The sequence below is a fragment of the Mauremys reevesii genome, linkage group 4 (assembly GCF_016161935.1).
Source record: "Mauremys reevesii isolate NIE-2019 linkage group 4, ASM1616193v1, whole genome shotgun sequence".
Taxonomy (NCBI): domain Eukaryota; kingdom Metazoa; phylum Chordata; order Testudines; family Geoemydidae; genus Mauremys; species Mauremys reevesii.
In genome coordinates this window covers 108291408-108307272 of record NC_052626.1, presented here as the reverse complement: position 1 = coordinate 108307272, position 15865 = coordinate 108291408, and the positions used below count along the sequence as shown (strand labels likewise).

General features: G+C 49.9%; 1 protein-coding gene across 2 annotated transcripts; it reads right to left on the bottom strand.

Annotated features, from left to right (window-relative positions):
• Positions 1-927: 927 nt before the first annotated feature.
• IFITM10 (interferon induced transmembrane protein 10) lies at positions 928-14839 on the bottom strand. Of its 2 annotated transcripts, XM_039538956.1 has the most exons (3): positions 14808-14839; positions 13299-13722; positions 928-1996 (listed from the first exon to the last, which is right to left on the bottom strand). In XM_039538956.1, exons 1-3 carry the CDS (start codon positions 14822-14824, stop codon positions 1847-1849), a joined length of 591 nt encoding a protein of 196 aa, XP_039394890.1. In that variant the 5' UTR covers positions 14825-14839; the 3' UTR covers positions 928-1846. The 2 variants fall into 2 exon arrangements, with proteins under 2 accessions (XP_039394890.1, XP_039394889.1); XM_039538955.1 differs by lacking the exon at positions 14808-14839 and having other exon boundaries at positions 13299-14342.
• Positions 14840-15865: the final 1026 nt, after the last annotated feature.

The window sequence follows — 15865 nt, the reverse complement described above, 5'->3', positions numbered from 1 at the left end:
TGTCCCCACACTTTAGGTCTCAATTCAGGGATCTAATAGTTCTCAACATAGAGGATCCATTCCCACCCAGGGAACCCACTGTCCATCCAGCCAATCACTGCATGCCCACAGGATAATTCACCTGCCAGCTCCACTATAGGCAGAGGTAGCAAGACACCTGCCTGCCTCTGCTGCTGCTGTGTGGAACAGCTGCTAGACAGAGATGCCACTCAGTGGTGTTCGTGTTCCTATGACACTCTGGGAGGGCAGGGGTCAAAAGGGATGGGTGGAGGAAGGATTGATGGGTTCAGAGAGGTGGATGATTTTCAGTGGAAAGCACATTTTACCCAGGGAATGTAATATTTCCAGTTGAGCGTGGTGGAATGTTCTTAAGGGAGCTTCTTTGTTAAACTCTCAGCAGCATATCACCATCACTGGTATGACAACACGTTCCAGTTCATGTACTCCAGAGGAGCGTGTCCTCACTGAGATGGTGATGAACTTCACATGTGCCTAGTCAGGGGATTTAGAAGCCCCCAGATTTCCCCTAGCTCCTGTGACCTCTTTCCTCCTCCCCCCCAACTCCAGTCCCTACATTTTGCTAATACACAAGGTGGAAATTCTTACCTCAGCTGGGTTCTAACTGGCACCATCCCCTTCCATACCTGCCGCTGTGGTTGCTGCTTGTGTATCAGTCCCCTATTACACTGCTTGTGGAGCTGCTCCCTGCCTGTTATTTAACTTTCTTTCACATCGTTAAGTGAGGTGGCCCATTACTCCAGGCCCATCCACGTAGACAGCAAAGGTAGGGGATTATGGCTGTAGAGGCAGGTTATAGTGTCCAATAGGAGTTTTAATTCTCTTCTCTGCCCCTCATTGGATTAATATGGGACCAAAGGGGGAAAACCCCCTAATCTGTGGCAATCTGTGAAATTAACCAGAATGGCATTGGATGGGCAGAGGTATTATTATCTTTATTGAAAGTTTACAGAAATACAGTAGGAGTCGGTATACAGGATATATGCAAGTTCTCCAAAGGTTGCCTACGTTCCCAGCATTTGCAGGAGATTCCATGGAGGAGTTTTGTTTTGTTTTAATTCTTTGGGGTTTATCGGGAGGCTTCAGGATTCTCCACTATGAACTCTCAAGGATAAAGCTCTCTGGGGACGGGGAATGGTAAGCTATTTTGGCCTTCAAATGGAATTCAATGAATAAATGTATAAAAAGACGAAAAGAACAAAATATACAGGGGAATGAAGGGAAGGAGAGGAGAGAGAGAGAGAGGACGTGGTAGCAGGCTGAACACGTCTGATATGTCCTGAATCTGCCCAGCTTTACTTCTCAGTTTTATCTTGCAGTAGCAGGCATTTTTCCTCCCTCTCTTGAGCTCTAAATCAGTGCACATGCTTCCCAGTAGATCTGGAGTTCAGCTCTCCCAATAGGGTTATTTGCTGTTTTCCATCTAAGACACAGCTCAGCGCTTGGGCTGCTTATGTAACTTTAATCAGCGGATCGTCGATGACACAATGTTCGCTCTGACTCCTCGGCCGCCACTATGGTTGCAGCATCTAGCTACACAGCTATTGGCTCATGTTGTGGTTAGTTCTAAGCTTTGCATGTTGTCATCACCCACTTTTGTTTATCATGAAAATAAATATTTTTCTGTAAAAAATGTAAAAGTAATTCCCTTTTCTACAGAAGTTCAAACACCAGTCAGGGTTTGGGAGTTGTGGGGGTTGCTCGGTGGGGTTTACTTTGTATTTATTTTTTGCAATCAAGATGGATTGTTGTTTCATGTCCTTGCTGGAGGAAATTCAGTGGACACTTCTGGCACTGAGGCATTTCGGCAGCGGCTGCTGGCCTTGCTCTAATAGTCAGTGAGCGGGTAGCGCAGGAAGATGAAAACGAGGATGATGCAGAAAGTGGCGAGTGCTGAGCTGGTGATGTTAAAAAGCCGGGCTGTCTTGGCATCTTCGACTGCTCCGTTCAGGTCATTGAGGAGTTTCTTATCCCGGACCTGAGACAAAAAGAATTTGGAGAGACATAAAAAAACAAAAAGACAAGCAAACCAATCAGCTTAAACTGATATAAGCAGGGGTTAGTGTGTGTGGACACTTTGTACCTGTTTCTACTGCATTCCGAGGTTGGGCGTAATTCCTGGCACTACCGTGCATTCAGGTATGGATGCTGGGCACACTATAGGGTGAATTCTAGCACTAGTGCATGCTTCCTACTGTATTCCGAAGGTGGGAGTGTGAATCCCAACACTAATGTGCTGGGGTTTGGGTCCCACTGCCTCTAGAGTAGGACCACTGGCACTTGTTCCATTGTGAGTGTGCTTTCTACTTCATTCAGAGGCTGTGTGTGTGAAATCTGGCATTGGCTCCTACTGCAGTTAGAGGCCATGCACAATCCTACAGCATATTAATATGCCTGGGTTAATGCACTCTTTTGGCAGGTCCTATGCAGTTTACACCTACCAATGCTGCAACTGACAGTTTTCAGCTGTAATGTCATGGTCTGATATGCACGCTATTTCAGAGGCTGTGACTTTAAACGCGTTGGGGGAGGACAGGATGGCTCTGAAGATTGGTAATGACCTTGTACACTCATGAGTTTGACAACAGTCCACGCTGATAGTGACCAAATGGTGTTATCACTCAGCAGCTGGTCAGTAGTTCACAATGTGTCAAATATGCCGGTGTTCTCAGTCCAGTTTGTAGCAGATGCATGTCCACACCACAAAACCACCATCAGAACTGACACTGATTAGACCCTGGCCAACAGTCGCAGCAAACAGGATAGGGACAGAATGATTTACCTCTTCACTCCCAGAGGTGGTCAGAGTGGGGCAGCAGGGGAATGCTGTCCTTGTTGCACCTATTCCAGGGATGGAGGATTTCAGCTCCAGTGGCTGCTACTTCCATCAGACCCTAAATTTGCTCTCAGAAATGTGAACACGTTTACGGTGCTCCTATCTGAACACTAGATGTCGCTGGCAAGCCACGTAAACCCCTGAGCCTGCACCACAGTTCTACCTAGAAAGAATCGAATGCTTTTATGTACCAAGAATTTTCCAAAAATACACCAGGATTGATTTAAGTCACTTTTCAGTGATTTGCTCTGTAACTCTGGCAGCACTTACAACCCGACGCTGGCCTGGGAGCTTGACATGACTCACTGGAGACAGGGCGGTAACAGCCACCTCAGTCCCAGCAAATTGCTGTGTGATTCCAGCTCACGGAGGCCTGAAGCTCATTCCAGACCGTGGAGTAACGTCCCATGCATTCTAATATGTGGATTCTTCCACTCTGTTGCCCTGGAGGGGAGGGTCCTTTGCGAACACACTCCCTGCTTTTAACACGCTTCACACTGGCCTCTGGGAAGGAGTCTTTCGCTGACATAAGGGTGCATGTGAGACCCTACCGCGGCGGTCAGTCAAACACGTGGCACATGTATGTTAAGTATCTGTACCTCGCTCTCCCACCCCCCATGGTGCATCTAGACCTGGAGAGCGTCTAGTGACACGACCAGACTGTCACACGCACCCAGCAGCAACAACTGAGAACAGCAGCAGCCAGATGGAGAATGGTGCAGCCAGAGCTGGGAAGTGAGCCACTCTCTCATGGGGCCTGTTGCTCTCCCTGGTGAGCAGAGTAAGCACAAGAAAGCTCCTCCTTTTCTGGGCAGGGCCCTATGCGAAATCAGCAGGGGGTGGGGGGGTTCAGGCAGACAAGCCCAAGCCGCTGCACACCTGAGGTCTGGGGAGGGAGGCGTTCGGAGGGTAAGAGTACAGATTTCATTATCTTGGGCAGAAGGGAGTAGGTGTGGGAATCAAGCCCCAAAACACCATGTAGTGAGCACCAGAGCCCACCACGGAGACAATCCTAATCTGTTGGCAAAGCTGCAGGCAGGGATCTCCCATTAAGAAGGGAGCTGGGCAGACACATGATCTGTATCCCATGGGGTCAGCCCCACTCATCAGAATAGAAATCATTCAAGGAAGGTCCCAGGCAGAGCTATACCCCTGAGAGGCCGAGGGAGAGAGGGGACAAGTATTCATTGCATGAGACAAACTCCTCCATGGACACTTCTCCTCCTCCACCTCCCTCCTACTGGCCTCCTGTCACCATTCTTCTCTATTTCTCTCCTGCTCCTTCCTCCTCACCCCCCTTTCCCCATTCAGATGCTTCCCACTGGTCTCCTCTCCCTCCCCTCCCTTTTCCCATTTTTCATTCCTCCTTTTCTTCCTGCCCTCTGTCTCCCCTCCCCCAGCTTCTAACTTCTCTCCTTCACTCAGCTCCCATCTCCCCCCTCGTCCGGAGCTGCCCTTTCCTCTCTTCCCCACCCTTGGCTCTTCCCTGCCTTTGCTCCTTCTGCTCCAGTTCTTGCACCGCTGAGCACTTTCACAGAGAGTCCCATGACTGCACAGATTGCTGCTCTCCTTCCTCCTCTGCCCTCCTCCCAGCTCACAAGATCTGCTTCTCTCTTGTCAATTTCTGTGTGCTCCCAGCCCCTCTGTCCCAGGAACGCCCTCCTGGACCCCTCTTCCCAGCACCTTCCCTCCTCCACTTCATCCTCAGCCCCGGATCTTACCAGCTTGCACATCTGTTCCAAGTGAGAATATCCATCAAGCAGGGGCGGCTCTAGACCCCAGCGCGCCAAGCAGGCGCTTGGGGCGGCCGTTTCCTGGGGGGGCGGCATTTGGCTCCGGTTGAGCTCCCGCCGGCATGCCTGCGGCAGGTCCACCGGGGCCCGGAACGAGCGGACCTGCCGCCGGCAAGGCGACGGCGGGCCCCGTCTGCCCGCGGCGCCGGTTGAGCGCCCCCAGGCATGACTGCGGCAGGTCCGCTCGTCCCGGGCTCCGGTGGACCTACCGCAGGCATGCCGGCAGGAGCTCAACCGGAGCCGCGGGAAGAGGGGACCCGCCGCGGGACCGGGGAAGGGCGGCGCAGCGCTCCGCGCTGCTTGGGGCAGCCTACTTTCTAGAGCCGCCCCTGCCATCAAGGACTCTCTTCTGCCACCTTCCCCAACCCTTCCACCACCCACCCCACACTCTCCTCCTTCACCCTTGTTTCTGACTCTGTCTAACCCTCAGCGTGCCTCTGATCACTCAGCCTGTCCTCCTGTCCCCATCTAGTCCTCTCAAACCTGGTTCCATCTCCAATTCCCTCCCTTAATACTCTCCCCTCTGCCTCCTTCCCCCGGCATACTATTGATTCTACAGTCCCAGCTGCTTCTCTAATGTTCACCTTCTCCTGAAAACTCCTCCAGGGTGCCCCATGCTCTTGTCCTCTCCTTGATTCCCTCCACTCTGGCTTATGCCCTCTCTGCTCTACCTGATGGGTGGCATAATATGACCTACCTCCTCCTAGCAAATTCACAGGGAGTCTTCTCTTGCCATACTTTGCCTGAGCTCACTACCGCCTTCGAAATATCTGAGCTTTCTTTTGCCCTCCGCTTTCCCTCCAAGTTCTCTTCTGACTTCTTTGGCCTCCCCTTTGTTGGCACTTCATCCTCCCCTCTCCCTCTGTCTGTTGGACTCCTTCAGGGTTCTGTCCTTGGTCCCCTCCTCTTTTCCCATATGCTCCTGTGGCATCAGCTAGCACCTCTATTCAAATGATTCATTGTTATTCATTATCATTTATACTGTGGTAAAGCCTAGAGGCTCCAACCAACGGTCAGGGCCCCACTGGGATGGGCACTATATTCACATATAAGAAAAAGACAATCTTTGCCCCAAACAGTTTACAGTCTGATTAAGCTTCCTACAGCTTTCTGTCCTGGCTTCTCCTCTTCTCTCTGGGCTCCCATCTCCAATGCCCACTTGGCCATCATCCCTGGTAGCACAAACTCAGTCTCTCTAAGAGTAGAAGGACATTTCCTCCCCTTCCCTTCTGTCACCAGTAAGGAGTTGCCCATCTTCCCTGTATCCCGGCCTCACCACCGTCTATCTTGATACTCACATGACCATTACAATGATATTTCAGGGCCCCACAAACATTAAAGCATGTGTCCTCACCACCTCTCTGGAAGGCAGAAGAACAGCATCTCCCTTTCACACAGGAGGCACAGAGATGCTAAGTGACTTGCCCAAGGCCACACAGAAAGGGTGGGTGGTAGAGACAGGAATTAAACTCAGAGCTCGTTTGTCCCAGTCCAGTTCCTAGGGTTCAAAAAAGAACTAGATAAATTCATGGAGGATAGGTCCATCAATGGGTATTAGCCAGGATGGGCAGGGATGGTGTCCCTAGCCTCTGTTTGCCAGAAGCTGGGAATGGGTGACAGGGGATGGATCACTTGATGATTACCTGTTCTGTCCATTCCCTCTGGGGCACCTGGCATTGGCCACTGTCAGAAGACAGGATACTGGGCTAGATGGACCCTTGGTCTGATCCAGTAGGGCCATTCTTATGTTCTTAATCACAAGTCCATCCCTTCTCCATGTCACTTTGTGAGTGATAACAGCAATTCTAGAAGGGATTATACCACAGGCCTTAAACCAACCTCTAATCATTGGCGATTCGGAGGAGATTATCCCACATCTTCCTGCTACGAGATCCCTATTCCTTCCTTTGAAGCATCTGGTGGCTAGCACGGTTAGAGACGGGATACTGCACTAGATAGGCCTTTGATCTGATCCAGTATGGCAATTCCTACGTTTCTCCCTCCTTCCTCCCCACACCTCCATAGCCAGCCTTTAAATCCAGTCTTGCACTTTAACTTCACCAGATTCAGGTTCTCCTCTCCAACCCCATTAATGGAACTTGTACCGGTCTTGGCCAACTTTTCCCCGGACAGCTGTCACTGCCTTCCCAGGCAGCTGCTCACCTCTCTCCCTTCAGCATATCCAGAATGCCAGCGCTAGAGTCATCTTCCTCTCCTGCTGTTCTGTCCACACCACCGTCTGTCCCCTTCCACTCCTGTTAGGCTTCCTGTCTCATAGTTCATCAGCTCCAAGCTCCAGTATCTCTGATCTCATTTTCTTCTACTGCCCAACTTTCTCCTATGTGCCTCCCAATCCTCCCTCCTCATCTCTCTCCTTTGTCTCTTTCTTGCACCTTCACGTGTTCTGGACTTGGAAGTCTCTTGTCTACTTGTTTGCTCAGAGTCCACTATCTTCTCTTTTCAACCCTCCCTTTCTTCCAGGGATCTTTCCTGCCTTGGTTTCCTTAGCAACACTCTCTCCACAAACTCCTTTCCCTGCTTTTAGGCCAGGCCTTGTGCCCCTCAGATCCACAGGAGCAGGGGACAGGTCACATTGTATGGCTGTCACGTACTGTGTCACTGTACCATGCAGACACATGCATTTTTTTAACAATAATAATAATAATAATTCTGATAGGACTGTATCTAATGCTGCTTGGGCTTTGCTATCCAACCTGCTGCTGGTTGCATGTAGGCTGTGTGCACTGGCTGGGGGGCCTGTAGACCCATCTCTTCCAAATAGTACACCAATTTCTGCTTCTCTGCACACAAATAACTTCCCATGTAGGAAGAGGGTGGAGAGTCTCAGATTGCTCTACAAATTGGTTGTAAGCCCTCCAGCTTGTGAGCACCTCTGGTACAAGCTCTCCTCATGGACTAGCACTAGGATCTTGTCTCATTGGCTCGCTCTGTCACTGTACTGCTCGGGAAGCAGCTGGATTTATTTTAATTCCTGAAAGTTGTTGGTCTTCTAAGACAGTGTTTCTCAACTACCAATCCCTGAGATCTTCGGGGCTGGCGATGGTCCCGGAGATCTCCCTGACACAGTTTAGGAAGGCAGCAAACCAGTCCCTGATATCAAAAAGGTTGAGAAACACTGTTCTAAGAGAACAGCCTGAGAGGCCGATGTCTTTTCTCATGGAGTCATTATTACCATACGCCTGCCTGAGAACTCAGGAGATGCAACCTCCCTCATTCCACAGAATCGGGGAGCTAGACCTCTTCGGCCATTCTAATCCCTTCTCCTCAAATGCAAAGATGCAACATTCACACCCTCATCTGCTTACACTCTAAACAGACAAGACAGACAAAAGGTGGGAGGGGGACACAGAGAAAGGAAGTGCCCAAAATCACCCACCTAGGGCAGAGCCAGGAATAAGACCTAGGTTTTCTGATTCTCAGCCTTGTATCTATCCACTACACCTCACTGCCTCTCTATGGTTAGATGTGCACTAAAACCTGATCTCCACTGGAAAGGAAAAGCTCCACAAAGTAAGCTCTTTGTCAGACACAGGTGTAGCTGCACCACTGTTATTCTGTTCATTTTCCTTTCCACTTGAAACTACCATTGGTAGAGTTTGAGCAGTAAAAGGTACAATCAATATGGCTCCAGCACATACATTACTCATATGCAGCACTTATGTTCATTTAAAATGGAAAACAGGCTATATAAATGCAAGGATCTCAGATGCCCTGTAGCTCCCACACGCTTGGTGTGATGCATCTTTTGGCAGTAGCATAGGATCACCTGCTGGAACACACACATAGGAAGATTTTTTTTTTAATCAGTAAAACCCTGGAACTATGGATGGACACAAAAAGGAGTCTAGGGTCCTCATTTTCCTGATGTCCATATATGAATCCATATATGAAATTAGACTTCCAGAATAAAAACTGACTGTGATCCCAGCCTCTCTGATCTACTGCCTTTTTGTGTAATTGGTACATTGAAGGATTTGGCTTTTCCCAAAGGTCTCTTGTGATAAAACTGCTGGTGATTGATCTCTTAACAGTAAGTGCTGATGCATCATTTATTAGTGCTTAGAGCTGGGAAATAGGAGAGGGGGGAAGCAAGCTGAATAGCCTGTGCAAAAGTCAAGGCCACAAAATTTGCTTCTGGCAAAACAAAACAAAAAAAAATCATCTTCCTAGCCAAGTTTATCAGGTGGTGTTGGCATCTGTGCTGTACTAATGCTAGTGCTGACATGGGCTTTCAAATCTCTCTGCACCCACGTCTAATCATTCCCTCCACCTTCCTCCAAATACACACATCCATTCACAACTAGGCACAGTTTTTCCTTTCCATTTCACTGATCCTACAGACCAAGGAGTGCTGGGGCCAAACCCACAGCTGGTGTAAACTGATGCAGCTTCGTTGCAGTCAACAAAGCTATTCCAATGTACACCAGCTGAGGATCTGGCCCAGTATGGGTTAGAAAGAGGGGGTATACGTAAAGACCAGGTATGCAGACAAAGCTTATATCAAATACTTGGCTTGTATGCTGTAGCCTGTGCCCAGTCTCCACTTGGTATGTTTCTCTGACTGAGAATGTAAGCTCTTTGGTGCAGGGGCCAATGTGTGCCTAGAGCATCTAGCACATTTTGGTGCTATTGCAGTCTAACAATCTACACACAGCGAGAGATCTATAGAGCTCTTTATTCACACGCACCCTGGGAGGCATGAAGGCAAAGAAAGAACAGAAGTGAGTATATTATTTCTGAAACATTTTTAAATGCAATATTAAAGCACACTAAAGGCCCTGATTCAGCAAGGTACTTAAACATGTGCTTAGCTTTCAGCACAAGTGGTCCTAGTGAAGCTGATGGGACTCTGCATTTTTGTTATTTAAAACAATGTTTCTCAGGGTTTTTTAAATGTTTACATTATGTGACGTAAGTTTAAAGAACAAAATCAGAGGACCCTAAAGCCTTTAGCGCATTGGCTGCACCCTAGGCAGGAAATCACACAGCTGTGGTTCCCAAGAAGAAGAAACACCTTGGTTTTATTCATAATAGCAGCCCTGGTCCCGCAGCCTCATGGACTCCACTGGGCGTCTACTCAGCATGGTGCTCCTTGAAGGACTGGGGCCTAAATCTGCATGTCTAAACTTTGCTTCAGGGGACAAGAAGAAGGTCTAACTAACAGGACATTTTTCCCAGTTATTTTCCTCATTCCAGTCTTTTCTTATCTTATGGGAAAGCCCTACAAAATGTAACAGAGATAGAGATGAAACCAATAGGGCTCTGTGGAAATGACTCTAACGTCCTATAGCAACTAATAAAGAGTGGAAGTGTTTTTACGCACTTGTGCATACACACACACACATACACTCACCCACGAAAGCTTATGCTCTAATACGTCTGTTATTCTATAAGGTGCCACAGGACTCTTTGTCGCTTTACACACACACACACACACAAATTCTACAGCAGGGATATCATTCTCTATTAAACGCTATAGGATGGTTAAGACTATAGAAATGACCACATTTTCTCTTCCATTCTGTAGGCCTTTCCCAGGGGAGTTCTTTTGCTGCATCCAGATATTGCCCCATTTTCTCTCTTATGCTGTGCTCCCCATCAGTGACCACAATATTTCAGGCCATATCTCCTTGCCGTTCCCTGACTCTGTCATGGATCTCTGAGGAACGTTATGTTTGCCGTTTTTATTCTGCCAAAGAACTGAAGCTAGTAGAGATGGGAAAGACCTGTTGGGTCGTCTAGTCCAGTGTTTCTCAATGACTGGTCTGTGCGCTGGTGCCAGTCCCCAAGGTCTCCCAGACACAGTTTAGGAAGGCAGCAAGCTGGTCCTTGGTATCAAAAAGGTTGAGAAACCCTGGTCTAGTCCATCCCCTGCCAGAGCAGGACTGTGCCCTACAGCTAATTCACCTTGTCTGGTTCAGTTTAGTTGTATATTTCTCAAGTGATGGGGACTACCCCACTTCCAACAGGAGACTGTTCCACAGACTGATAGACAGTGCTGTCTCTGGATCTTCAGCTTATATTTTCCTTTTCCTGAGTTCAGCTTAATTCTCCTAGTCATTCCTCTCCCCACCCCATTCAATTGTTCCCTTGTGGGGGAGAAGCGGCAATGCTATTAAAGCAAATTTAAGATAATGAACACATTGGGGGGGGGGCGGCCAGGGGAAAAGCCTATTTCTTGTCCATTCCACGGAGCGTTACGTGGTAAGCGAGACTTCCATACCATTCTTGTTTGATGTTGGCAGTAGCCCTAAATGTCCTTAGGACAGCCCAGGCAATGGTAATGTTCAGCACTTGTATAGACTCATAGAAGGCACTTTACAAACAGCAGTGAGTGAAGCCTCCTGACACCCCTGCAAGGAAGGTGAGTGAGCATTCTCACCCCCATTTCGTGGATGGGGAAACTGAGGCACAGAGACGGTAAGGGACTTCCCAAGGTTACCCAGCGAGTGGCAATCAGAGTCCCCGTGCTCAGTGGTCTAGGCCACACTCCCTCTGCTATAACAGAGCCCCAGGGCCTGGCTGGTTCAGAAACAGCCTCCTTGTATTCTTGTGGAAGTCACAGTCACTGGAGTTAGATGGGGTTAATTGATCTGTTTCTGTGATGAAATCCCTCTGTACACTGGCCTTCCTGTAAACGCTGCCTGCCAAAACACATCCACTAGATTCCTGTGCCCGAGGCCACCCAAACGATGACACATTCAGGGCCACCCAGGAGCCTGGTCTCATTTACATATGCAATTATCTAATTGCTTTTATAAACCCCCCTCCCCCCCAACAACAAAACCCCTCCAACCCTCAGACCCTCTCTTCCTTGACAGATGATTAGAAACTGCTTGCTGGCTGAGTTCACCGGCAATGAAATCCTGCAGCCCAGCTGGTCTGTTCTCATCCAGCAGTTACAGGGAATAATTCCGGAAGGTTTCATGGACTCAAAGGATAGAGTTACCTTAGGATAGTGTTACCTTACAGACATGCAGAGGTCTGGAGCCCTCAGAGAAGAGTAGCAGACTGGGGCAACTGGCCTCTTAGAATCAGACTCTGACTCCATTTCGAGGGTGATCCAGCAAGCAGAGAGCAGGACGCAGGCTGCAGAATACAGGCTGGATGCCCCTGAACTACTCAGGTCCCATTCTCCCTGGGCTGCACTCTGCACACTGGCTCCCAGTTCATTCATGCATCTATTTCCATTCCTCCCTTATGAAGCCCTCCATGGTCTTCCATCACCTTAGTTAGCAGACCTTGTTTTCACATTCCTGGCAGGTCTCCAAGGCTGGCCTGATGGTTTAGGGGACCCTGGGGAGAATCAGGCCATGAGCTGCTTTCCTCACTGCTGCTCTAGCCAGAGCCAGGGAAGGAAACAAGTTGCTTCATGCCTTTCTGGTCCCACTGCTAGAAGAGGAGGGGCTGGGCTCGGAGTGGCAGAACTTGTAGAGGATGGGATGTGGGGACAAAAGAGCTGGGGCACAAGTGGCTGCTTGGTGTGTTTGTGCTTAAAGCCAGTCCCACCGATCTCCCGGTTCCTCCAGTTTGCACAGTTGCTCTTTTTCCCTCCTTCTCTTTGGAGCCCTCACTATCCCCAGACTCCAGGAAACACTCACTAAGGACCTGATCCAAAGCCTGCTGAAATCAATGGAAGGACTCCCACTGCGTCCAGATTTAATCAGCCCCCTAAGGAGTTCTCAAAAGACCGACTTCCTGTTCCACTATTGGGCCAGATCTTTGACTTAGCATAAATCACCAGAGCTCCACTGCAGTCAGTGGAGTCACAGATTTACATGATTTGAGGATCTGGCCCAGTGCCTCTAGCTAAACTACCTTATGTAGAGCCTCAGCATGCTGGTACCAGACTGATGTGAGAGGCTTTAGTGCGTGGACCACAGGACTGCCAGCCAGGATTTCCAAGATTCTATTCCCCAGCTCTCAGATGGACTTCTTCTGGGACCATCACCAAGTCACCTCAGTGCTCTGTGCCTCAGTGTTCCTGTCTGCAAGATGGGGATAATACTTGTCCCCACATAGCCTCCCCCCACCACCACAGAAACGTTGCCAGGCTGAATTAAGTTTGATTTGCAAAGTACTGGGAGGATGTAAAGTGCTTCTTATCATCATCATACACCTGGGAGCCCCCAGTAGCCTATCGGCATTCAAGAGTCCCCAGCACCAGTTGAAGCTCTCTCCTATGGCGATGGGGGTTGCCCCACGCAGGTCTCCAGATGCTGGGGGATTCTGGCTACCTGGGGAGGAAGTTGTTTGTCCTCCTGGTAGTAAATTCAACTGTTCTAGTTCTCAGAATTACGCTATAACCAAGCCCGCAGACGAGTGAGAATTATAGCTCTCCAGTCACAACAAAAGCCAATTCAGAGCCATCATCACCGATTCCTCTTATCTCTCTATCTAGATTGTTCTGTGGTGCCCATCACCTTGGTATCTGAATGCCATGGATACCCACACCACTCACAAAACAACATTTCCATTCCCAAGATCTCCCCTGACAATGTGTATTAACGTGACAGGGCCCGATTCTCCACAGGGGGAAACTGGCATTTCCCTGCTATGGCACCGATTTACCCCAGCTGTGGCTCTGGCTCAGTGTGTTCCCCACAGGGTGGCTTGCAATCAGTACTTACTTTCAAAGAATAGGCCAAGGCGATGAAGCCGAGACAGCAGAAGTTGAGGTATACGAAGTTGAAGATGGACCAGAGATAGTAATCGTTCACCTCAGTGGTGTCTGGGTAGATTTCAATCACCGTCGTGGGGTTAGTCATTGTCTTCTTCTCGACAGTGTGTTTGCATTGGACAGCTGGCCGCAGGCTATCCCCTTTGCAGCTCTTATTCTCCATGTAGCAAACAGCCGAACGGGGAGATAGGACAGGCGAGGCTTGCGGGATGGCAGGAGGCTTGGGAATGCCAGCAAAGCACCCCTGCTGGGGGGGTCTCTGAATCCAGAATGCTCTGTCAAAGGGACACAGCGGGCCCAAGGGGGGTTCCTGTGTTCTCTCCGTGGTGGCTGCTGCAAATTTACCAGACTGTATCCTGGCAAAGTGAAATCCCCTGTGAAATATTGGGGGTGGGGAGGGGAGACGGAGAATGACGGGGATGGAATAAAGCGGGGGGAATCGAGGGAGAAGAGAGAAAGGAGAGGCAGAGGGACAGAGGAGAGATTGGGGAGAAGAGAGAGGGAGTAGGTAGAGGGGAGGGAGGAGAGCAGGGTAGAGGAGGGGGAGGAGACAGAGAATAGTATTTACACTCATGTACCACAAAGGAGCATTCTCCTGCACATTGAGCAGTCTGTAATGTATGCAGCAGTGGAACAGTTCCTGCTCTCCATGCAGCTGGCTGTCCCAGCTCCCGCAGCATGCTCTGTCTCCCCCCCAACCCTCGCAGAATAGCCGGAGAGTTCGAGGAGCTTCTGACATCTGTCACCCTCTTCCTCTGCTCCCACCATCCTTATTATCGCTGCCAAAAGCCTTTGCAGCGGGAGCGCCCCAGCAATAACGCATGTGGCTGTTTCCTCACTTGGTCCCCCGCCTTTCCCCACATCAGCTCTGAATGGGAGACAGCGGCTGCTTTCGCTTCTTTAAAAGAAAGAAAGAAAAGACAAGAAAGAACAACACGTCCGAAGAAGGGGGAGGGGAGGTTCCGAAGAGAGTTTCCAAACAGACGCTGTTCCAGCGTTACCCCCCCTCCCCCCCGCCCATCCATCCACCAGGGCCCTGCTGCTCTCTGTCCCATTCCAGGATCGAAGCTGGTTGCTGGGGGGAGGTTAAATGATTGTCAATCCAGCCGGCTGTGCAGCTGCGGCAGCGCAGCCCTGGCTTCTCTCTCCCCCTCTGTTTTTCTTTTTTTTTTTTTGCTGAGTCCTCATCTCCCTGGAATTCCTGATGTAACTGAATTTCCCATTTCCTTTCACCTGTCAGCAGTTTTTCCTGCTTGGCCAACCCCGAGGCGAGAGGCGGAAGAAGGGGCGAGGACAGAGGAGGGTGAGGGGGAGCTGGGAAGAGGCTGTCTCCTGCTCCCCACCCTCCCCACTCCATTAGCTGTGTAATTAGCAGGCACCATCTGCCTCTAGCCACCCGTCTGTCCATCCATCCGTCTCCTTGGGAAAGGCGCAAGAGGAGAGAGTGAGAGATACTCACAAGGAGGGTTGCTGCATCTCTGGCTCAGCACTGCCTCCGGCTCTGCTTTCTTAATAACTGGAGTTGGTGAAGGAGAGGAAGCGGGGGGTGGATGGTGGGGGAGGAAGAGGTCAACTAGCATCCCCCTGAAACAAACAGTTCAAGGCGCACATGCTCATTACAGCCTTTTGGCAGGAGAGCTCCACTTAATCTCAGCCACCGATGCTGTTTTCTCATGCCCTCTCAGCCCAGGAGCATGGCCTTCTGGTTCATGTTTCCTTGCACCTACCTGCCAGGAAGGCACATCTCCCAGGCGCACGGCTCGAGGGCGTGGGCATCGGTGCACGCACTCGCCGGGAAGATCACCTCAGACAGAAACCATCCACAACCTCCATCGAGATATTTAAGAAGAGATTTCGATGCAGCCTTAACTATGGAGTCGCTGCGGAGGCCTTGGTAACCTAGACCGAACATATACACGCCATACAGGGCTGTCTGGTCAACCAAACGCTGGGAGCACAAGTCTAATGCGGGGAGGGTGTTCAGTGGTGTTTGCGCTCGGTCATGGGGAATGGATAGAAATTGGATAGATTCTGCATGCAGGGAGAGAGACACATGCACATGCAATCAAAACAAGAGAGAAGCATCCCCAGGCCAACAGCGGCTGGAAGCACACAGGAAGCAGTGTGCTCTGCTGCAGAGAGGAGATGGATGGACATCATTAAGGATGGGAAAAGCCAGGAAGGGTTGGGATCTGGGTTCAGTTTTCTGAGCGTCCCTATTGTTGACAGAGGTTGAATTAAATGGTTCCCATCTCTGCTTTCTACCTATCCCAAAAGCTACATTGAAACAAACCGGCTCATCCAACTTCACAACCTAATGACCTCACTTTGTGGGGCGGCCAATGCAGCAAGGTCACGGCTTTCAGATTGTCCCAGAGGGGACAAGCATAAAGGTGGTGCCCCAAGGCCACTAAAGGTGCTCTGCAGTAGTGGATTAGTCAGGTGAAGACAGGCATGGAATTGCATCGGGTCCTCTTTGGCTGGAAGGCTGATGGCTGCAATTTGTGGCACTGGGTG

Excerpts from the sequence above, each read along its gene's own strand:
- IFITM10 (XM_039538955.1), bottom strand. The coding sequence starts at position 14,087 with ATGTCAGAAGCTCCTCGAACTCTCCGGCTATTCTGCGAGGGTTGGGGG. Across the intron at positions 1,997-13,298 it reads CCTTGGCCTATTCTTTGAAA|GTCCGGGATAAGAAACTCCT; the intron begins GTAAGTACTGAT and ends TTTTTGTCTCAG.